At 43.6% G+C, this 22,089-nt stretch overlaps 1 protein-coding gene across 6 annotated transcripts in view; it reads right to left on the reverse strand.

Annotated features, from left to right (window-relative positions):
- bsna (bassoon presynaptic cytomatrix protein a) overlaps positions 1-22,089 on the reverse strand; it is a 126,042-nt gene that overhangs the window by 30,739 nt on the left and 73,214 nt on the right. For 3 of the 6 annotated variants that reach the window (XM_026270699.1, XM_026270700.1, XM_026270698.1), the window contains exons 5-8: positions 13,326-19,988; positions 9,175-11,536; positions 7,918-8,681; positions 6,056-6,149 (exon numbers count right to left, since the gene is read on the reverse strand). In XM_026270699.1, the coding sequence (XP_026126484.1) occupies positions 6,056-6,149; positions 7,918-8,681; positions 9,175-11,536; positions 13,326-19,988 (9,883 nt within the window). The remainder of the gene's footprint in view (positions 1-6,055; positions 6,150-7,917; positions 8,682-9,174; positions 11,537-13,325; positions 19,989-22,089) is intronic. The other 3 variants (XM_026270703.1, XM_026270702.1, XM_026270701.1) reach the window with 3 other exon arrangements.

Raw genomic sequence — 22,089 nt, forward strand, 5'->3', positions numbered from 1 at the left:
AAGAAATTTAGGCTTACAAATGGAGACACTGTCAACAGATACATATCCCTCTTCAATTACGTATATAGATAGCATCAGGGCCGGTAGCTGGGGTTTGCTGGGCCCCGGTGCAGGTTGTGCCAGTGGGCCCTGTTTAAAATAGTTTAATTTGTATGTTTGTTCTATTTATTTATTTGTGCTATTTACACAATGTTTTTATTTATTTATTTGTTTGTTTGTTTGTTTGTTAAGTTTGTAAGTGTCCAGTTACAGAAACTGAATAATTAAAGGTAAAATAGCACTGCAGTGTCTGCACTGTAAATATATAATATACAATCAAATTTTATTTAATTCAGACACCTTCAGCATTTCTCACATTATCACAGTTTATTTGCTATAGTTTAGAAAATGGTAATACAATATGACAAGATCTCAGAGTTAAACTCTATCAGAACAAATTGATCTTGATAATGTTAGATAACTTTGATACAAAGGCATGTAATGGATAACAATTAACCAAAACTTGAGACAACTGTTAGTATGACAATATTTACACAACTATGAATACTTTGTTGACCAGTTACCAAGCAATGCTTAATTTTGTCCAGTCTGTGGTGTAAAAGGTTGCATTAGCAATTAAAGACAAATCACTTAAGCAAAAGATGGTGAGGTCAAAGTGTTAGAATAATTTTTGGACTCAATTATTATTATTTGTTTTTATTTTTATATCAATTTCCCTAGTAATCCACTGTTTGAATAATTTTTGGGTATAATATGTCACAGTTAATTTATTTTGGGTTCTTTCACACTAGCACTTTTGGTGCACACCCGGGTTGGATTTGTTTGGATGATGTGAACGCTGTCTTCCGAACGCGGGTGCGCACCCATGAAAAATGGTGGTCTGGTGTACGGTTCATGTGAACTCTGGTAAGGTTCGCTGCTGATGTGAATGCAATCGTACCAAATCGCGGAAGTGAACCGCTATTAATGATGTATTTTTTTATGAAAATGTGTGTATTTCACTCACTATCCTAGCGTGACTGCAGCGCTGCAAGCTGAGAGCTATATGTCTAATTTCTGTTCACCTTCAGCATTCTTTGGAGCATTTGCAGAACATTCGTAAGACAGATGCAACAGGCAAGTGCCTTCATGTACCGTAGCAAAAACATAAATATATAAAAGTGCAGAAAGTAATGTTATGCATTTGCCGCCTTGTCCTGCGCCATCATTACTAAGCAACTGGGTAAGCAGCTGCTAACTTGATGACACAAGTGAACCATGGTTCCGACCCATATGAAATAATATGAACACAGTCCAGCGGGGCATGGGGAGGGGGTAGCAATCGAACTCGGGTTTGGACTAGACAAGCGCACCAAGTTTGTAAGCACCCTTTGCTATACTCACATCAATAAAGTTTCCCTATCTGTCGGTCATTACGAGTTATGTCGAACGACATATGGGGTCTCACTTGGGAGGCCAATCATTTCTGAGTTTAAGAGAAAAAGCCAATGAAAATTGGCTAGTGGATTTAACATACCTGACCCACTCCCCGTGCCAAAGGGTATAACAGGTACATCCACTCATTAGATTTTTGCTTCGGAGCCGAGTAGTTGATGCATCTAGTCACTACAAAGCCTTCATCTGTGTGTTTCGAGAGCTGTTCCTGGTCGGTGTGATGGCGCAGTACAGCGCTGTCCCTGTGAGGTTGATTCCCCTGGGCGCTTCGGCTGAAAGAGCAGTTTCTAAAAGAGCAAATCATGGACGATTGGCATCTTTTTCAAGATGCCGTTTCGTACGTGTCCTTCTGGATGCAGTCATTTCCTGTCTCCGGTGGACGGTCACGAGCGTTGTCTAAAGTATCTGGGCGTGGATGATTCATGCATCTACTGTTGGCGTATGAACATAGCAGCACTGCGATCGTGTCTCTCACTCCTCAAGGGGAGTGCAGAAGACCCCTCTGTCACCACCCATCCTGGTTTCTCTGGCTCGAGCAGGGGACCACCGGCTGGCGCTTTGGGAGATCTGGTATATGTGAGGATTTTCAGTCAGGATTTAGACCGTATCATAGTACTGAGACTGCTCTCCTTAGAGTTACAAATGATCTGCTCTTATCATCTGATCGTGGGTGTATCTCTCTATTAGTTTTATTGGATCTTAGTGCTGCGTTTGACACAATTGACCACAACATTCTTTTGCATAGACTTGAACACTTTGTTGGCATCAATGGAAGTGCATTAGCATGGTTTAAATTGTACTTATATGACCGCCATCAGTTCGTAGCAGTGAATGAAGATGTATCATATCGATCACAAGTGCAGTATGGAGTACCTCAAGGCTCAGTACTAGGGCCACTACTCTTTACACTTTATATGTTACCCTTGGGAGATATCATCAGGAAACATGGTGTTAGCTTTCACTGTTATGCTGATGATACTCAGCTCTATATTTCTTCACAGCCAGGTGAAACACACCAATTTGAAAAACTAATGGAATGCATAGTTGATATAAAAAACTGGATGACGAGTAATTTCTTACTGCTAAATTCTGAAAAAACAGAGGTGTTAATTATAGGACCTAAAAACTCTGCTTGTAATAACCTAGAACACTGTCTAAGACTTGATGGTTGCTCTGTCAATTCTTCGTCATCAGTTAGAAACCTAGGTGTGCTATTTGATCGCAATCTTTCCTTAGAAAGTCACGTTTCTAGTATTTGTAAAACTGCATTTTTCCATCTCAAAAATATATCTAAATTACGACCTATGCTCTCAATGTTAAATGCAGAAATGTTAATCCATGGATTTATGACCTCAAGGTTAGATTATTGTAATGCTTTATTGGGTGGTTGTTCTGCACGCTTAGTAAACAAACTACAGCTAGTCCAAAATGCAGCAGCAAGAGTTCTTACTAGAACCAGGAAGTATGACCATATTAGCCCGGTCCTGTGAAACACTGCACTGGCTACTTATCAAACATCGTATAGATTTTAAAATATTGCTTATTACTTATAAAGCCCTAAATGGTTTTGCACCTCAGTATTTGAATGAGCTCCTTCTACATTATAATCCTCTACGTACGCTACATTCTCGAAACTCAGGCAATTTGATAATACATAGAATATCAAAATCAACTGCGGGCGGCAGATCCTTTTCGTATTTGGCGCCTAAACTCTGGAATAACCTACCTAACATTGTTCGGGAGGCAGACACACTCTTGCAGTTTAAGTCTAGATTAAAGACCCATCTCTTTAACATGGCTTACAAATAACATACTAATATGCTTTTAATATCCAAATCCGTTAATGATTTTTAGGCAGCATTAATTAGGTAAACCAGAACCGGAAACACTTCCCATAACACCCTATGTACTTGCTACATCATTAGAAGAATGGCATCTACACTAATATTTGTCTGTTTCTCTCTTATTCCGAGGTCACCGTAGCCACCAGATCCAGTCTGTATCCAGATCAAAGGGTCACTGCAGTCACCCAGATCCAGTACGTATCCAGACCAGATGGTGGATCAGCACCTAGAAAGGACCTCTACAGCCCTGAAAGACAGTGGTGCCCTGTAAAGACCTTGTCTCAGAGGACCACCAGGACAAGACCACAGGAAACAGATGATTCTTCTGCACAATCTGACTTTGCTGCAGCCTGGAATTGAACTTCTGGTTTCGTCTGGTCAGAGGAGAACTGGCTCCCCAACTGAGCCTGGTTTCATCCCAAGTTTTTTTTTCTCTATTCTGTCACCGATGGAGTTTCGGTTCCTTGCCACTGTCGCCTCTGGCTTGCTTAGTTGGGGTCACTTCATCTACAGCGATATCCTTAACTTGATTGCAAATAAATGCACAGACACTATTTAACTGAACAGAGATGACATCACTGAATTCAATGATGAACTCCCTTTAACTATCATTTTGCATTATTGAAACATTGTTTTCCTAATGAATTTTGTTCAGTTGCTTTGACGCAATGCATTTTTGTTTAAAGCGCTATATAAATAAAGGTGCCTTGACTTGACTTAATCTGAGGATTACAGTGAGAGCTTCTCTGCTGGGCCACGCCCCACGGATCTCTCGCTCCTCCCGGAGCGCATGTCCTGTGCGGCTGCTGATTGATTCTGCTGGGCCGTCTTACAGCGGCCCCAGCTGGTTTTCGGTGCTATGCCAGAGGATCAGATGTCGATTGCTGCATCAGGGGATGGGTTATCAGCCTCTGAGGATGAGGATTCGGCAGAGCTGCCCCCCTCGGGTGTTGACACTGCTGCCGAATCTGACTTGGAGTTGTCGGCCTTGCTTGCCTGGGCAGCCGTGAGTATCGGGCTGGATGTGACTACACCGCCCAGCCCCGAGCCCTCGTGGCTGGACGATTGGTTTCTCGCCGCAGAGCGCGGCTCACAACCTCGTTCTGCCCCAGTTCCTTCCCGGAGATGCATGAAGAGGTGATGAAGTCATGGACGGCCCCTTTCACAGCCAGAAACTGCTCGTCTCCCTCTTCCATCCTCACCACCTTCAATGGCGGGGCAGCATTCACCTGTTGTACGTGGACATTCACCTGTTGGATAGAGCGGTTGCGGTGCACCTGTGCCCGCAAAACGCCGCCACTTGGAGGAATCCGTCTGCGTCTCCCATCCAAGGCCTGTAAGCTGTCAGCCGCTCTGGCTGCCAATGCTTACAGTGCTCCGGGCCAAGCTGCCTCTGCCCTGCATGCCATGGCTATCCTGCAGGTACATCAAGCCAAGGTGCTGAAATCAATGCACAAGGGTGGTACTGACCCGAGGTTGATGCAGGAACTGCGTACAGCGACTGACTTCAACTTACGGGCGACAAAGGTCACGTCGTGGTCCCTCGGGAAGGTGATGTCCACGCTGGTGGTCCAGGAGCACCATCTCTGGCTGAACCTGGCCCAGATGAGAGACAAAGACAAAGCCCGCTTTCTCGATGCTCCTGTCTCCCAAGCAGGCCTGTTCGGCAACATGGTTGAGGACTTTGTCCAGCAGTTCTCGGCGGTGCAAAAGCAAACTAAGGCCATCCAGCACATCTTGCCCGGACGTGATCCTCCGGTTGCCACCATTCCATCACGGGCAGCGCCTGCAGCCTGCCATGGGCACCCCCTGTGTCACAACAGACGCCTCCGACACGGGCTGGGGCGCGACATGCAATGGGCAGGCAGCTTCAGGTTCCTGGACATGACCTCAACTGCTTTGGCACATCAACTGTCTGGAGTTGTTGGCAGTGCATCTAGCCTTGCGGCGGTTTCGGCCGCTGTTGCTAGACAGGCACGTGTTGGGTCGCATGGATAATTCTGCGGCTGTTTCATACATCAACCGACAGGGCAGTCTGCGATCACTTCACATGCCTCAACTCGCCCCTCATCTCCTCCTCTGGAGTCAGATGCGGCTCAAGTCGCTGTACGCTATCCACATCCCGGGGGAGCTCAATCGTGCACCTTTCCCTGGGAATGGCGACTACATCCCCAGACGGTCCAGGTGATCTGGTGTCAATTTGGGGAAGCCCAGGTAGACCTATTCGCTTTCCACGAGTCCTCCCACTACCAATTGTACTATTCCCTGTCCCAGGCCCCCCTGGGCACTGATGCACTGGCACACAGCTGGCCTCGGGCTCTACGCAAGTATGCCTTTCCCCCAGTGAGCCTGCTCGCACAGTTGCTGTGCAAGGTCAGGGAGGACGAGGAACAGGTCCTGTTGGTTGCACCTTACTGGCCCACCCGGACCTGGTTTTCGGAACTCATGCTCCTCGTGATAGCCCCTCCCTGGTGTATCCCACTGAGGATGGACCTGGTATTCCTGGTATTTAGTGAGAGCCATTAAGGAGCACCATAGCAAATATTTGGTACTATTACCAAAAACTAAATCCCTCCTTAATGAATATTTCTGACCCATTTGCAAAGATTAGATATTTTTCCAATTCAAATTTTCCAAATAAAAAGAAAAAAAAATACACAATGTAACCATGAATTGTATACATAATGTGTTATATTTCACAAGCAAAATAGCTTTCTGTCCTTTGATTGTGTTTTGAGTATATCTAGGTCATGTTGAAGTCATTTAAGCACAATTACCTATTCCAGTAAGTGGAGGTTGGGCTGTTTTGGCAGGTTGGCTGGGGACTGCTTTTGCTCCAATAGCAGTGGCAGGGGTGGGCTCCGGTTTAGTCTATTTGAGAACACAGACACATGGTCATAAATCACACTTACTGTACTCATATCTTTAAAATGTTTCATATATTTTGACTTAATGTTAATTACAGAATTTTCATTTTTGAGTGAACTATCCCTTTAAATTTATATTTATGTTTCAGTGAGGAGTATGAGTCTAATTACTATGAGATTAAGCCACAGGGTTAAATGGGTGGTTGACAGTTTTTTCTAGATTTGATTGTGTTTATGGGGTGCAGTCTAACATTTGTCAATGCTTTGTTTAAAAAAAAAAAACATTTCTTTTAACATAATTAACGTTTATTCTACACCGCTCTGTCCCTCTCTTCTATAAACTCTGATGATTTTCTTTTTTTATGAAGCCCCTCCCTCAGAAATACATGATGGACTCAACTGGCCCAGTGTATTGGGATTTGCTAAACCGCTAGCATCTAAACGTCACCCCCCTCAGCTTAGAATGTGCTCCGGTTGTATTGTTAACAATGGCATCGTCAATACTGCTTATCAGTTTGAGACGCAGAGGATATTAGTGAAGAGGTTTGTATAGAACCTGTGCAAGCACTGCTCTTTATGGTTTGTTGTTTTTTGTTTTTGTTTTTTGTTGTCTCATAATTTTAGATATGGTGTTATTTGTAAATGCTGCTGCTTACTTCTGATTAAACGCAACGATGCAAGAAACAGGACTGAGCACTGCTGCTTTAGAACATTGATATAGAAATTTGTGAATCTATTAAAATCATTAGAAGACAGAATCGCGATTCATATATGAATATATTTTTACATGCACCCCTAGTTTTCTCTTCCTCTTCTCTAAAGCAGCAACATGCCCTTCAAAATGCCCTTGGTTGCGTGTTCCTGGGTGGGGGGTTTATCAGAATTTGTGATTTCACAAGCACAGGAAGTAACTCGTTGTAGTCCATACAAGTCATCATTTTATGCATTAAACTGCCATAAATTTAAAAGACTCTATTTGCATTGAACTTTCAGCATCATGACTTTGAAGAAATTGTTTATGCTCAAACAGCAACATTACACACTTACTAACGTTAAAAAAGTGAAATCACAATCAAACACCCATAAAAAAGTAAATAAAGTCAAGACTAATCAATTATTTCAATAAGATAACACATGTAAGAAATAAGATCAATCACAATTCAGCATGCCAAACATAATATTGGCTTTGGTCATTGTGAATGCTGCACATTCTATCAATGTACATTATTGGGAGATTTCCAAACTTTAATGTTACATTTCCCAGCTAAAATGGAAATTATCAACAAAACATTTTAAATTGTAGAAATGTTTTATTTTATAAAAACAAAGCCTAAACTGAATATTTGAGCAGCATCAATACAATGTTGCCTTACAAGAACTGTAATAAACCAGCTGCAAAAATGGATGGAAAGAACAAGGTTCTCTCATCTGGCCACAGTAATCTGAGTCTTCAGACTGCTTTACACTGGTTCCTAATGGACCCTGAAACTCTGAAAAACTTACCAAAATGCCTTAACCTGACTAACTATAGGCTTAGGAAATGCAGAGAAAATGTTTTTAAATATTTAAATTGAAAGGTATGTACAACACGGATCAAATTCACAAGATTAAATATTAAATACTTTAAAAGTCTGTGACACTTTCCTGCAAGCTTTAATAAATATCCACCACAATGTTCAGGCCCAGGAACATCTAGAATAGGAGAATCCACTTTGAAGAAAAGATTTGGGATTTTCAACTAAATCACTTTACATCTTTGAATATTTACTTACTACAGCTAGGGATGTCTGTGCTGCTGAGGTTGGTTGTCGAGAAGTTGGACCAGTCTGGCCAGGTTTAGCTTGCAGTTGCTGGGCTTGTACTAATTGTGGTTGTGTTGTGCCTGGGGCAGATGTCTGAGAGCCTGGCCTGGCAGCTGATGTCTGTGCCTGCTGCTGAAGCTGTGTTCGCTGACCTTGCTGCCCATCAACAGGTGGCTGAGAAACAGCTTGCCTGCTTGAGCTTGAAGGTCCACTTGGTCCCTTTTGTCCAGGCCCAAGAGATCCTGGCTGTCTGGATGATGAAGGGTGATCCTGTTGCTTCCTGCTGGAGGACCCTTGATGGTGGGAGGATTGTTTTCCAGAACGGGAGCTATGGTGATGGCCTGAGGTGTCACGGGAATAATCTGATGAGTGGTAGCCCTGAGAACGAGATTCTCCCCTCCTCCCTGAAGATGACAAGGAGCGGGATTCATGTCGCATAGATGGATCCTTTGAGGAACGTGATGATCGAGAGGAACGAGGCTCATCAGAGTGGCGTGAGGAGTGCCTACCGGAACTTCCACTGCTGTGATGGCGGTGCTCTCTAGAGGAAATGTGGCGAGTGTGACCATAATCATCTTGTGGCCAAAGATCTTCTGGTGGCTCGTCAGAATCATGGTATGTGTGCTTGCCATGGCCTCGCCTCCCAGAATGACCACTGCTGCCATAGTGACGGGAACCACGAACATCACGAGGCTTCTCAAACCAGTCTGTCTCCTCTTGACCAAGATGGTATGCTTTGGAAACCAAAAGCAGATCACAGTCAATCTCCATGTCTGATGGTGAAAGAGGACTGCACACTGAGACCATGCAAAAGAAAAAGAACAAAAATAGACAAAACTTAAAGAAAAAGCATGCAATGCATTCAAACTCAACATTCAGATTATAAAAATTACCTCGAATAAGATTTTTATTTTTTCATTTAAAGGTTTGGAAGTTAAAAATCAAAATCATACACTCAGTACACACGCAAATGAATCACCGTTGCAATAAAAAAAAAAAAAAAAAGAGTGTGTAAAAAATAAAGAGACCACACAACAACTCATGCAGTTTTTGGAACTGAGCACAACATTGAGCATCAGATTTACTGAAAGCTGCATATTGCCTGAAGACAAAACAAGGGCATGCACTTGGTTTTCATTTCTTTACTTCAGCTATTCACTCTCTTTCTCTGGGTGGGTGGGGGATATTTAAAGTGGGCAGTAATGCTGGCATTCAGCTTCCAATTACCTTCGCTGTCAGAAACAGCACAATGCATATCGTCAATTATATACATATCATCTGGTTTGTAGACATGGGTCCGGGGCAGGTCTCGAATATGGTCCTGCACATCAGGTAGAGAGTGACTTGAACCATATGAATTTGATGGATAGCCGAAAGCCCTCCCAACACCCATGAGCTTCATCATGAGGTGGGAGTTCTCCTTTTCTGAATATTGAGAATGCAAAGCAGGGCGCACACTGTGGCCATAGTTGCTGCAGTATGACCGGTCTATATGGTCCCGTTCATATGACCTGCTTCTGTAGGCCCTCTCGCAGGGAGAGATTTTGTCCATGCCGTAACCAGCTGAACGAGACCTGCCGTAGCCAAAGAGATGTTCATCATCATAGTAGCCCCGTTGTGGACTGTAAGTACTCCGTGGCCCATAGATGCCATCTTGAAGTTTATGATAATGGGAACCTGAGCCATAACCACTGGTTGTAGAGGTGCTCATGGTGTAAGAGGCCAGATCAGCCTCCACATCATGAGCCTCCTCAATTGGGGAAAATTTGGATATCTTCGGCTCAATGCCTTGTTTACGATGTTTGCTCCTCCTGGAGGACATGACGGCTGAAGGGCACTGGTTCTTTGAGGAGTGCCTCTGGGCTGCCCATGTAGGTGTTGAGTGACTGCAGTCATCATAGTAATATGATGATCCCCCACCCATGCTATTGCTTCCCACTGCCCGGCCATGCATATGTGCCCCTTGTGATTGGTAGTTGCAGGTGCTCTTACCCCTGCTATGATGTTGGTCGTACAGATCTGCATCACGTTCATCCTCTGGTCTGCCAAAGGAACTCCCCCCTCGAGTGTGAAGTCCATCACTCCCATATCGTCCATGACTCTCATTGCGATGTGAGTCTGAACTTGTCCCCATGCCTTCCTTGGTGAGTTCACATATGTCATCAATCATGACATAGTTCCTTGGGACATTCTGCTCGAGGCTGGATGATCCGTATAGGCCTTCACTGGTGTACATAGAGGGGCTCTCCGTTGAGTGTATATGGTCAGATAGTGTTGTCTGCCCATATGTATTTGTAACTATGGTATTATATTGCCCATATGAACTAGCTGTAGTTACTGTATATCCATAAGTATTTGCAATAGTTGTTGTGTACTGCCCATAACTACTGGATGAGATTGTTGTGTATGGCCCATAACCAGAGGCTGCAGAGGTTGCTAAAGACCCACCATATGTATTTGATACAGATGAGGAGTAGGGGCCATAAGTGCTTGCCATAATTGTACTGTGTTGGCCATAAGATGGACCCAAGCCAGACTGGCTGTAAGTGATATCATGGACAGTGGTTGTTACTACAACTGTTGGATTGCTTATAACCTCATAATTTGTGGGCATCTTGTGTTCAAGGTCTGCAAGTAATGTCTGTCGTGGCTTTTGGTGAAAAGTGAGAGTGTCTGTCTGTGGCTGATAAGTGCTTGCTTGACTGACTGGATAGGGGGGTGCCTGGCTTGGGTATGGTGTACTGTGGGTTGGATAAGGGGCTGGACCAGTAGGTGGTAGGGTAGGCTGAAACCCTGGTTGGCTTGGCTGTGCTGGAGGTGGCACTGAAGTGTCTGCTGGATATGGAGGCTGGTTATGTGGAAAGAATTGGGGATGAAATGGCCCTTGGACCTGGTAAGATAGGGTTGGATAAGTCTGCAAGGGGGTGGGTTGGGGGAGAGCTTGAGCTTGGGTTACTGATGGATAGGGAGGTTGGTTGAAACCTGTGCTCTGCAGTGTAGAGGCCTGTGGGGTAGTTGCTGTTTGGAGACTTTGGGGGTACTGGTAAGACATAAAAGATGATGTGGGGGGAAACTGGGCAGCAGTATTTAGCTCACAGGTAAACTGGCCGAGTGGTGCCGTGCTAGGTCTTGTCATTAGCCCACTGCTCTCAAACGATGTGGCTGCAGCTGTCAGGCGAAGATTGTTGAGCTCAGAGTCTGACATATATTCTCGCGAATCACCCATGCAGCGCATGTATGCTAGCTCCCTCCTGTCTCTTTCCTTTGCCAATGTCTCTTTTCGTTGTGTGATGCCCAACTCAAGGTATCTAAGCTTGGCATCAATTTCTTTTTCTTCCTCCTCCAACTCAGCCTGCTGCTTACGTAGCTTTGTAGATTCCTGTTCAACAGCCTTCAGCTCATGGGTCAAGTCCTTAAGTAAACTGGCCTTTGCAGCTAAACGAGAACTCCCTTTCAGAGATGGCAGAGAGGGCACAAACATGTGTGAGAGGTTAGGGGTGACCATAGGCAGGTGAGTCTCCTCTGGTGGGGGGCTGGGCAAGGTCCTCTTCACCTTCCTTAGGAGGGAGCTCTGCTGCAGGGCTGCCAGCTGCAGAGACACGGGGTCCAGGAAGAGTGAAAGAGCAGGGCCATGAAATACAGAGGACAACACAATGTTATATATTAGAGATCCACACATAACTACTAGCATTGCTCAGACTACTGGTTAATTGTTATAGAAAACTATTTGGGCATGCATTTATAAAGATTCTTATTTAAATCTACGTGAATCTGACCAAGTATATTATCTTGCCCTGATGGCCATATGCAGGTGCTGGTCATATAATTAGAATATCATGAAAAAGTTTATTTATTACATTAATTCCATTCAAAAAGTGAAACTTGTATATTATATTTATTTATTTCACACAGACTGATATATTTCAAATGTTTATTTCTTTTAATTTTGATGATTATAACTGACAACTAAGGAAAAGCCCAAATTCAGTATCTCAGAAAATGTGAATATTACTTAAGACCAATACATTAAGAACAGGGATACTATGGTCCTTAAACCAGGTACTGGTAGCTTTGGCACTGTGTGCAGGTGCCAAGTCCTGTTGGAAAATGAAATCTGCATCTCCATAACGTTGGACAACAGCAGGAAGTGTGAATTGCTCTTAAACTTGCTGGTATACAGCTGTGTTGACCTTGGACCTCAGAAAACACAGTGGACCAACACCAGCAGATGACATGGCACCCCAACCCATCATCACAGCATACATCTGTGTGTACTAGTTCTTGAACCACCTACTCCAGCTACAGTCCACTTTGTGTGAATCTCCCCCACTTTTTTGAATGGGTTTTGTTTCACAATAATCTCCAGATTGCAGTTATCCCTATTGCTTGTACACTTTTTTCTACTACATCTTTTCCTTCACTTCGCCTCTCTATTATTGTGCTTGGACACAGAGCACTGTGAACAGCCAGCCTATTTTGCACTGACCTTTTGTGTCTTGCCCTCCTTGTGCAAGGTGTCAATGGTCGTCTTTTGGACAACTTTCAAGTCAGCAGTCTTCCCCATGATTGTGTAGCCTGTGGAACTAGACTGAAAGACCATTTAAAGGCCTTTGCAGTTTTTTTGAGTTAATTAGCTGATTAGAGTTTGGCACCAGGTGTCTTCAGTATTGAACCTTTTCACAATATTCAAATTTTCTGAGATACCGAATTTGGGATTTTCCTTAGTTGTCAGTTATAATCATGAAAATTAAAATAAATAAACATTTTAAATATATCAGTCTGTGTGTAATGAATATAATATACAAGTTTCACTTTTGAATGGAATTAGTGAAATAAATCAACTTTTTGATGATATTCTAATTAAATGACCAGCACCTGTAAACGACAAGTCAATACAATTTATTTTAAAAGAAACCGTCTGCGACACAAGCAGACAAAAAGTAATTTATTTATTCAAAAAACATGAAAAACATTAGAATATACTTTCTAAAAACTGTACAATAACAAAACAATCAAGGACACCAATTAAATTGAAACAATACCAGAAAAAGTAGAATCCAAGGGATATACTGTAAAAAAAAACTTGAATGCACAGTAAGATGCTTTGGATAAAAGTGTCTGCTAAATGCATAAATGTAAATTTAAATTAAGATATACTAACTGGCCATTTCTGAGCATCTCAGGCTTGCAAATGCAGACAGAGAACTTCATAACACATTGCAATCCCATATTCAAGAAATAATTCAACTGTCTGTATATGCAATATATAAACTGTGGAAACAACATCACTTGAGTCATAGTGTTCTAACAAGTTCATACTGTCCTTTGTAGCAAGCCAGTGGAAGTTAAAAATCAGAGAGATACTGAATTATCCATACCTGACTCTGAAGGGCTTGCTGTTGATAATGTGAAATCCTAGCCTTGGTACTTTCATCTGTATTTGGGCTGAGAGGCTTAGGATCTGACAAAGATCTCTGAATATTCTTCATTGGGCGGGGAAGGGCCTGGTGTCTCTGTGATGGCTCAGCAATACAGGACTTCTGCTGCGGGGTGACATGTGCTTTATTCAGCCTCTCACTAGAAGAGAATGCTGTTTCTATGATGCGTTGTGGAGAAGAAAGAGGAGAAACAGGAGAATACAGCACCTGTGGAGATTTAGGTTGTTGCCGGATCAAGCTGGACAAAGACTCATTATGCAGGTGATGTTGCTGGTATCCAAACTCCAAAGGATCAGGTTTCCGCCTCCCAAACTTCACAGCACTCTGTTGACCTGGAGAGAGTGGATCTGCAGAACCAACTAAGTGGACACTGGTGGGACTGACAGTGGTAGCAATGCTAATCTGTGGAATAACTATGCTTTGAGACTGTGTCTCAGGGTCAGTTTGGCAAGCTAAGCTTTGACCCTTCTGTGTTCTCTCGGGACCAGAAATATAGTGGACAATTTCAACCTTGCTGGGGTCTGGCATGGTGACATGTATGCTTGGAGATACTCTAACTAGCTGCTCTGTTTCAGTTTGGCAAGAACAGTCTCGAATTGTCTGAATGGCAATGCTGGAAGATGCTGTCTTAGCAACTGAAGTGATAAAAGGAGGTGCTTCAGATTTATGGTCTACACCAGATTCACCAGAATGTCTTGTGTAACGGGAACGTCTACGTCTTACTGGCTGCTCCCACTCTGCCTTGTCTTCATCATCATCTGTCTGAACACTGCAATCCACACTGCGCCTAGTCCGTCGTCTCCTTGGTACCAGGTACCTCTCCTCTCCATCTTCATCATCAGTTTGCACACTGCAGTCTACAAGCCTCTGGGGCAAGGAAAGCACTGTTAATTCTCCATTATTTCCATCTTGCAGTCGAGGCATTGATCTTTGTTTACGCATGGACCTGATTTCTGTTTGATCTTCACTATTTCTCAAGCATATCTCTGATGTAGAATTTGGTAGTGGTCTTAAGAAAACCTGAACATCACTATACAACATATCAGAGGTCAATTCCTGTGGCTGAATTATTCTGCCAGATTGATCACTGAAGATTTGAGTATTTGTAATAGCTGTGGCAGTCTTTTGTCTCTTTTGTTCTTCAAGCTGCTGCTGTAACTGCTGTTGTAAAGATTGGATCTGGTCAAGCTGTTGTTTTTGTTGAGCTAGTTGCTCTCTCTGTATGACCAACTGGCTTTCTCTCTCAACTTGTTGTTGCTGCAAAACCTGTTGCTTTATAGTCTGCAATTCCTGAATTTCTCGCTGCACTAGCATCTGCTCTTTTTCTCTATGCCTCTGCAGTTCTGCACGTTCCCGCTCAAGCTCCTCCTGAAGCCTTAGCTGTCGCAATTTTTCTAGTTCCACTCGTTCTCTCTCAAGCTGCAAAAGCTGTTCCTGCTGTTGATGCAGTCTTTCCTCTGTTTCTTTTTCTTGTCTTGAAGCAATACTTCGAATAGCAGCAGCAGTGGTTCCACCTCCTTGAGATGATGGGGGTGGCTGTGTTTTGGAAGCAATAGGATGACCCTGCACTGGTAGTTGGTGTTGTATAGAAGGCTGGGCAGTGGATTTGGCCTGTAGGTGGGGCTGAGATAGATTTATTGGTTGCAACTGGATGTCAGGTTGGCTCCTTGCCGTGGCCACTGGTGTTGAAAAAAGTGCTGATGTGATAGGACCAGCAGGTACAGAAGAAGGCTGACTTGGTTGTGTCACTGCTTCAGCTACTGTTAGGCTTAATGGAGATTTACCAAGGTACAATGGGGCATCTTGGACTGTTGTGATAGCTGGAGACTCAGAAACTTTTGTAGAAGTTGTAACAGGGAGAGGGTTGGGTGTAGAACATTGGAAAGGGGCCTGCCCATTCCTTGGATCTAGTGGAAGTCTAGTTAGGCTTGCCAGGGGTATTGGTGTCATATTTGGTGTAGGATAAGGTCTATATACCCCTTTTAATAAAGGGTGTAGCACAGGTGCAGGCTGGGTAGTTATTGGAACTGTTGATGCAATTGGTGTGTTTATGGTTGAATAGATCATGCCGTCAGCTGATCTAATAGCTGATGGATACATAGCTCGAAGACTGGCTTGTCTTGCATTGATTAGATCAGTTAGCGCTTGACTGTGGGAAAGAGGCTTTCCATCTGTGTTGTATTTGAAACCATGTCTGTGACTTTGGGGCAGACTAATTCTACTAGGTGGACCACTACTTCTTCCAGTGCCCAGCTGTAATATGTCAGGGTTACTACTATATCTATCTATGGAGTTAAGGGCTGCACACATGCGACTTATCTCCCTGGCAGTTGTAGCACTGTATTGGGCAAGATTAGATTCAGCAAAATCACCTGAGAAATATCCATAATCTGAGCTGATGTTAGTTAGGGAGTTGTACCTTCTTATTGGAAGATCTGCAACATCACCCTGACGAAGATCTGTGTAGGAACCATACTGAAGCCCCATTCCAAGGTACCCTCCATCATATCCATCCTTTCCTGTGTCTGTGAAAAATTCCCCAGAGGCATGAAATTGGGGATCAAGATTTGTTGAATATGATGACAACCCTGCCTCTGCAAGGTTAGTTTCAGAAATTGATGGTTGTAGTCGTCCAGGAAGAGGCAATGTGTATGATTTAATTGTGTAATCTTGGAATGCCGACCCATCTTGCTGTAAACCATGTTGTTGATAGAGCTGCGGTAGTGAGGAAGGTGCTCTTAATGATGGCTTAGAAGTTTCATCTGGGACTGGTTTCTGGGAGAATGGACCACCCACACAGCTACCGCCAAATGGCAAGTTGTATACCATATCACAACAAGTTAATTGATTTTCTGATTTTATTTGCCCTGTTAAAATCATTGCATCCTGGCCTTCCTCTGGTTTGATTAGTTGTGTTATAGTGGCTCCTTGTGCAGTGCCATCTATCTGGACCATCAACCCTTGAGGCTTGACGTTTGTTAGATTCATGATACTTGTTTCTGCTTGCCTTCCCCTTAACTCAAGTGGACCTCCAACACTATACACCTCAGATATCATACCTGGCGCGATGACATTTACCTCTGTGGCAGTGCTTTTTTGAGTGACAAGCATATCCTTTTTGAATAGAGGTAGTTGAGTAGACAAATTCAACTTGGCAAAAGAGGCAGCTTGTTGTTGAAGCTGATGATGTTGTTGAAGCTGCTGCTCAAGAAGTTGTTGTTGCTCTTGAAGCTTCTGCTGCTGTTTAAGTAACTGCTGCTGCTGGATACTCAGGTCTTCCAGCTTAGCATCGATCTTTGGTATGGATGGATCAACTGGGGGTGGCTTATTTGGTGCCAGGCAAACTACTGTTCCCAAATCTTTGCCCAAATCAAATCTGTTTTCAAGAGGATCACAATATAGCACAGGGTGCTTAGGCTGGGACATGAACATAGATGCAGTTACAGTAACACTGACAGTTGTTGCTGTTGATGTCACAACATGCAGCTGCTCTTGTGTATTCAGGTTCATTATTAAGGGCTGAATAGTTGTTGATTGACGAATTGGGGTTCTTTCAACAGACCCAGAATATTTTCTAGATTCTGTGGCTAAGGAAGTCAAGTCCATTCCTTGGTCAGTCATAACAATTGGTGTAGGCTTCATTCCAGTTCGCAGATCTACTACACTTCCACTCTGTAACCGTTGTCCTTGCTCAATTCTTGAAGTACCAGGAACTGTCGAAATCCGACAAAGGGATATGTTTTCCATTGATAATGATCCACGGGTATACATGCTAGCAGTGGTGACCATGCTAGTTCCAACATTAACTTTTCCAGCTCTATAGTTCTTGTAAAAACCATGTTGGGGTGATAACTGATGTGGCGGAGTATCAGGAGGGCTGACAGGAGGTGAGTAGGCATCAAATGTTGATTGGCGGCTAAATCTTGTTGGTGAGGACAAAGGAGATGTTGCTGTGTTAACTGTAACTGGCTTTGGTGGACTAGTGGGCTCAAGCTCCTCTGTTCTAACAATAAAATAGGTATCTTGAGAAGACTGCTGTCTAAAAAGGCTAGGTGAAACAACCCCATGTGAAGTCTGAGTGCCCTGTGCCATAACCAAAGAGGTGTGAGAATCATTCCCTGAAGAAGCCAACATTGAAGGACTAACTGTTTGTGTTGAAAGCTCAGCTGTTCTCCTGGACAGAGATCTTGTTGGACTATGAAGAGGAGATGAAGTGGGAGAAAGAGGTGGACTCCTTTCATGGTAAGTATAACACCTAATTGAACTTGGGCCAGATTCAATTATCGTTTCTGATGATGTTGAATTATCCTTCATTTGGACTCCTTTGTTGATTGTCATTTTCTTTGCAGCACTCTCTCTTTGGTTGTAAGCTTGAGTGATTGCAGCTATTTTATGAGACACATTTGAAACACCAGCAGAGGTTGTGGTAGTTTGCCGACCATATAAGTTGGGTTGTGTTTGGGACACTGTTTGGCTGGCACTAGTTTGAGAGACAGTGACATTATCCCTGGCATACACTCCATAAGCAGCAATAGTTGTGGCAGCAACTGTTGGTGTAATACCATTTTTACCAGTTTGATTTCTAAGTCTATCTTTTTGCCCATCTTTTGAAAAATGTTGGGTTACTCTGACATCAGGTATCCGTCCTCCTGTCCCAGTTTCTGAAAATGATACTGGTGCTGAGAGCTGAGTGGGACTTGTGCCAGGAGTCAGTAAAGCATTGCTTTGTTCCAGCAACTTAGCAAAGGCTGAGCCTGTATCTAGTAACTGCTTTTCTGAATAGGACACATCCATCTCCATTTTGTCATCAAGCTGTTTTGAAATGTTTTGTGATGTCTGGCGGATCTCTTCATAGATATCAACTGTCTCCTCATTCTCATAGTGGAGATCATCTTGATCAGGATAATCATATTCATCCTCAATTTCTTGTCTATTTTTAATGTCTGACTCTTGATAGGTGGATGTGCTGTACTGTTGTAAAATCAGACCTGAGCCTGATTGCTGCTGTGTCTGCTGCTTTTGTTGTTTCTGCAACATCTCTGCTTTCTTCATCATTTCTTCATACACTTCTTCTGCACTTTTTAATTGTTTGCCACTAGAGGGAGTTGTTATAGCAGCTGTAGATGATGTAGTTTGTGGTTTTTCAGTAGGAGAATAAAGTGACATAAAGGTTGGTAGGTTATACTCACTACCAGATTTGTACAGCTTAGATGAAATTTCATAGCCCTCAGCATCTGAATCAGCTGAAGGAGAGTATTCTGAGCAAGAGGATCGGTGGAGTTCCTCCATCTCGGCTGCCTGTCTTAGCTCCTCCGTTGGAGAAGCATCCTCAATGGGGGACAGATTGCTTGGGGGAGTCTTAGATCGTTCTCTGCGCCTTTGTGCTCTTAGCTCTTCTTTGTCACGTTTGGTTTTCCGGACAGTGCTTCGTATTCTCTGCTGCTCCACTTCTCTCATCTTTTCCTGCTCCTTTAGAAGTTCTTCTTCTTCCCTCAATTCGTCTTCTTCTGAGGAATCCTCAATGGTAGGAAGGAGAGGGCCATGGGAGCGATGTCTGGCCTTTCTCTGCTGCTTTGCCTCCTCCAGCCGCTGCCTCCGACTAGGACTACTGTCACTGTCATCTTCCATGGATGATATGGAAGTAGGGGATATCCCTGAACTATAGCTAGAAGTGGTTGTTTGGAGGGTGGAGGAATATTCCCCTCTTGACCGTTCTTCTGGAGAACCAATAAGGCTTTCCATCTCCAGCTCAGGCTCCCGGTCGAGACTCAGGTCATTGTCATTGTTTAACTCCATGTCTCGACTATAACTGTTAGTGTTGTTCAATTCTATGGTCTTAAATCTGCGTAAGCCTCCTTGCGAGGCCATCAGGTCTTCTTCTGCCGAACCTTTGTATACATCAGTAGTTGTTTTACTATCTTCCTCAAAGCTACTAGAGTGATAAGTGAGACGGCGCTTTTCTTTTCCTGAGTCAGTGAAGTGCTTTTGAGTCTTTTTTAGCTTTTTGTAGCCATAGCCTTCATCCTCATCATCATCATCATCTTCTTCTTCCATTTCTTCTTCTTCATCTTCATCCTCATTCTCCTCATCAGCACTCATCTCCATAATTTGCCTTCTCATAAACTCCTCATCAGTAATCTCTTCAGGTTCTAAATTCAATTTTTTATGGCTACTATTATCCTCGAAATCAGCAATTGCTCTAAGCTCTTCCTCAGTTGGATCTTCATCCTCTTCCATAATGCCTTCAAAGTCCTCATCTGAGTCATATTCCTCTGGACTAATTGATATTGAGGGAGACTGATGTTTCCTGATGTCACCATGTTGCTTTTTCCCACACTTCTTGTCCTGTGCTCTTTCCCCTTCAGATGAAACTTTAGACTCTAGTAGATTCCGCATGGAGCTCTCTAGCTTAATCAGCTCAGATGGACTTGGTGGTGTATGGTGTCCAGTCAGACCCCTCTCGCACATTTTAAGCTCTTCCTCCTGGATAACGCCAGTAATTTCACTATGAGAACTGGAGATTCCATCAGAGGAATAGCCAGTATCACTCAAACTCTGTGGACTTCGTGATAGGTCCTGATTGCTGTTTGTCTTGCTGGTTTCCTAGGAGACCAAATAACACAGAAATACAAAGGATACATTTAGACAGTTCACACCATAAAATCAAGCACAAACATCTGACTAGATTTTAAAAACTGAGTGATACTTAGAGTTGGAAAGTAACTAGCTACAAATACATTTGTTACAGTAATTGAGTATTTTTATTTATTTATTCTTGAGTATAATTAAATTGTGGTACTTTTACTTTTACTTGAAATAAAATTAAACTATTCAACGCTATGTGTTTTCTTCACCAAAAGTACAAAGTACAAAGAAAAAAAATAGACAAAGAAGGCACATATGGAGAAACAGAGTGATACGGCATTTGACAGGCACTTTTCAAAATCCTGGTGTGGAGCCCTGCATTTCAGCCAATAAAAGACAGGTCTGACTCTGGTGCAAAACAAATCAAAACTTCCCTTTCAGCTGCAGGAGCTGGCCGTTCAAACCGCATAATACTTTGACTGTCAATTCCCGCCATTTTCGTTTTGAATCAGCATAGCATTTCAATATTTTAGTGAATTTGAGCTATGCTCTGATTTTAAGTCGTAATTTTGTCAGCTCTTGAATTGGGTCATAACATCAATATTAAACAGCAGTATAAATAAATAGAAATTCGGTTGTTAGAAGGACGCAGTTATTGCATGGATGGATTAAGAACGTCTAGGTTACGTATGTAACTTCATTCCCTGAAGATGGGAACGGAGACGTTACATTAAAAAGAGACAAAATGGGTTATGGGGTCTCACCCAAGAGCCCAATCACCTTTGAGTGGTAATAAAATGAGCCAATGCTACACAGTGTACCTTGGTCTGCCGGATTTGCATCGCAAGCTCCCCACACTGTGCGGGTATATAAGGAGCAGTGCGAGCAACTCGCACTCAAGTCTTTGCTGAGGAGTTGAGCCCAGTGACCTGGCCGTGCAGTGGAACAGCAATGTGGCAAAGGGACGTAACATCTCCATTCCCTCCTTCAGGGAACAAGGGTTACATATGTAACCTAGACGTTCCCTTTCAGTTTGTCACATTCTATGTTACGTCAGAAAGAGAGTGACACATGGCTGTCTTCCAGTAATCTGTGTGAGTGAAAGCACCCTGTCGTGAGGCCAGCACAAGCGAGGGCCTATAGTTGACACAGAATACACTGGGTAGCATATTCCAGCTGGATGTATACTAGCAGGCTGCCTGCTCTTAGGAGGACTTACAAAGGCAGGTATCAACCAAGAGGTGGTGTTACACATGAACTCTGAGGTACCAGCCCGCAGGGTGGAAGTTTCAATGACATAGCTGGCAAGGTGCTTGCCAAGGGAAAGACACATGCTACGAAGAGACTTACTGTGGAAATACACACATGGGATTGCCCAGAAAGGGGGAATCACAACACATGGAGGCACATAGTCCCACACAGGGCTGACCGATAGGGCATGCACACAAGTGCTGGACATGAACAGTGCTGAAGGAACCCAGGGTTCTGAACTGAGGTACTCATCTATGGGGAATAGCGCATGCATCCAGTCTGTGGAGTTGAATGATGCAGCAAGCGGATTGACACTGAGCAGGTCCTTACTGGCCCAAAGGGGCAAGTAGCCGGGAGGACACGGGCTCTGCACAGAGATTACAAAATCCTGCAAATGTGTTAGGTGTCACCCAGCCCGCAGCTCTACAGATGTCTGTTAGCCAGCACAATAGCAGGACAATAAGCAATAAGCCAGGACAATAGCATACACTATTCAGTGAGATAACCTCTGTTTGGAGACAGCCTTTCCCTTCTGCTGGCCTCCGTAACAAACAAAGAGCTGGTATGAGGTCCTAAGGTACTGGACAGAGCAGTGCCAGGGCTGGGTCTTCCCCAGGAGCAGTGCTTGCAAGTTCACCACCTGATCTCTTAAAGGAGTGGTGGGAGCTTTGGGCACTTACCCAGGCCTGGGTCTCAAGATAGCGTGAGTTGGCTGGCCCGAATTTCAGGCATGGAGCCGTCAGAAGTGCAGTTTTCAATGATAAAACTTTAGCTCTACTGAGAGCAAGCAGTGCTGGTAGAACCACTGCGAGGTCCCAAGAGGGAACTTGCTGAGGGCGAGGCGGATTGAGCCTCCTGGCCCATCTCA

Source organism: Carassius auratus, chromosome 8, assembly GCF_003368295.1.
Source record: "Carassius auratus strain Wakin chromosome 8, ASM336829v1, whole genome shotgun sequence".
NCBI lineage: Eukaryota > Metazoa > Chordata > Actinopteri > Cypriniformes > Cyprinidae > Carassius > Carassius auratus.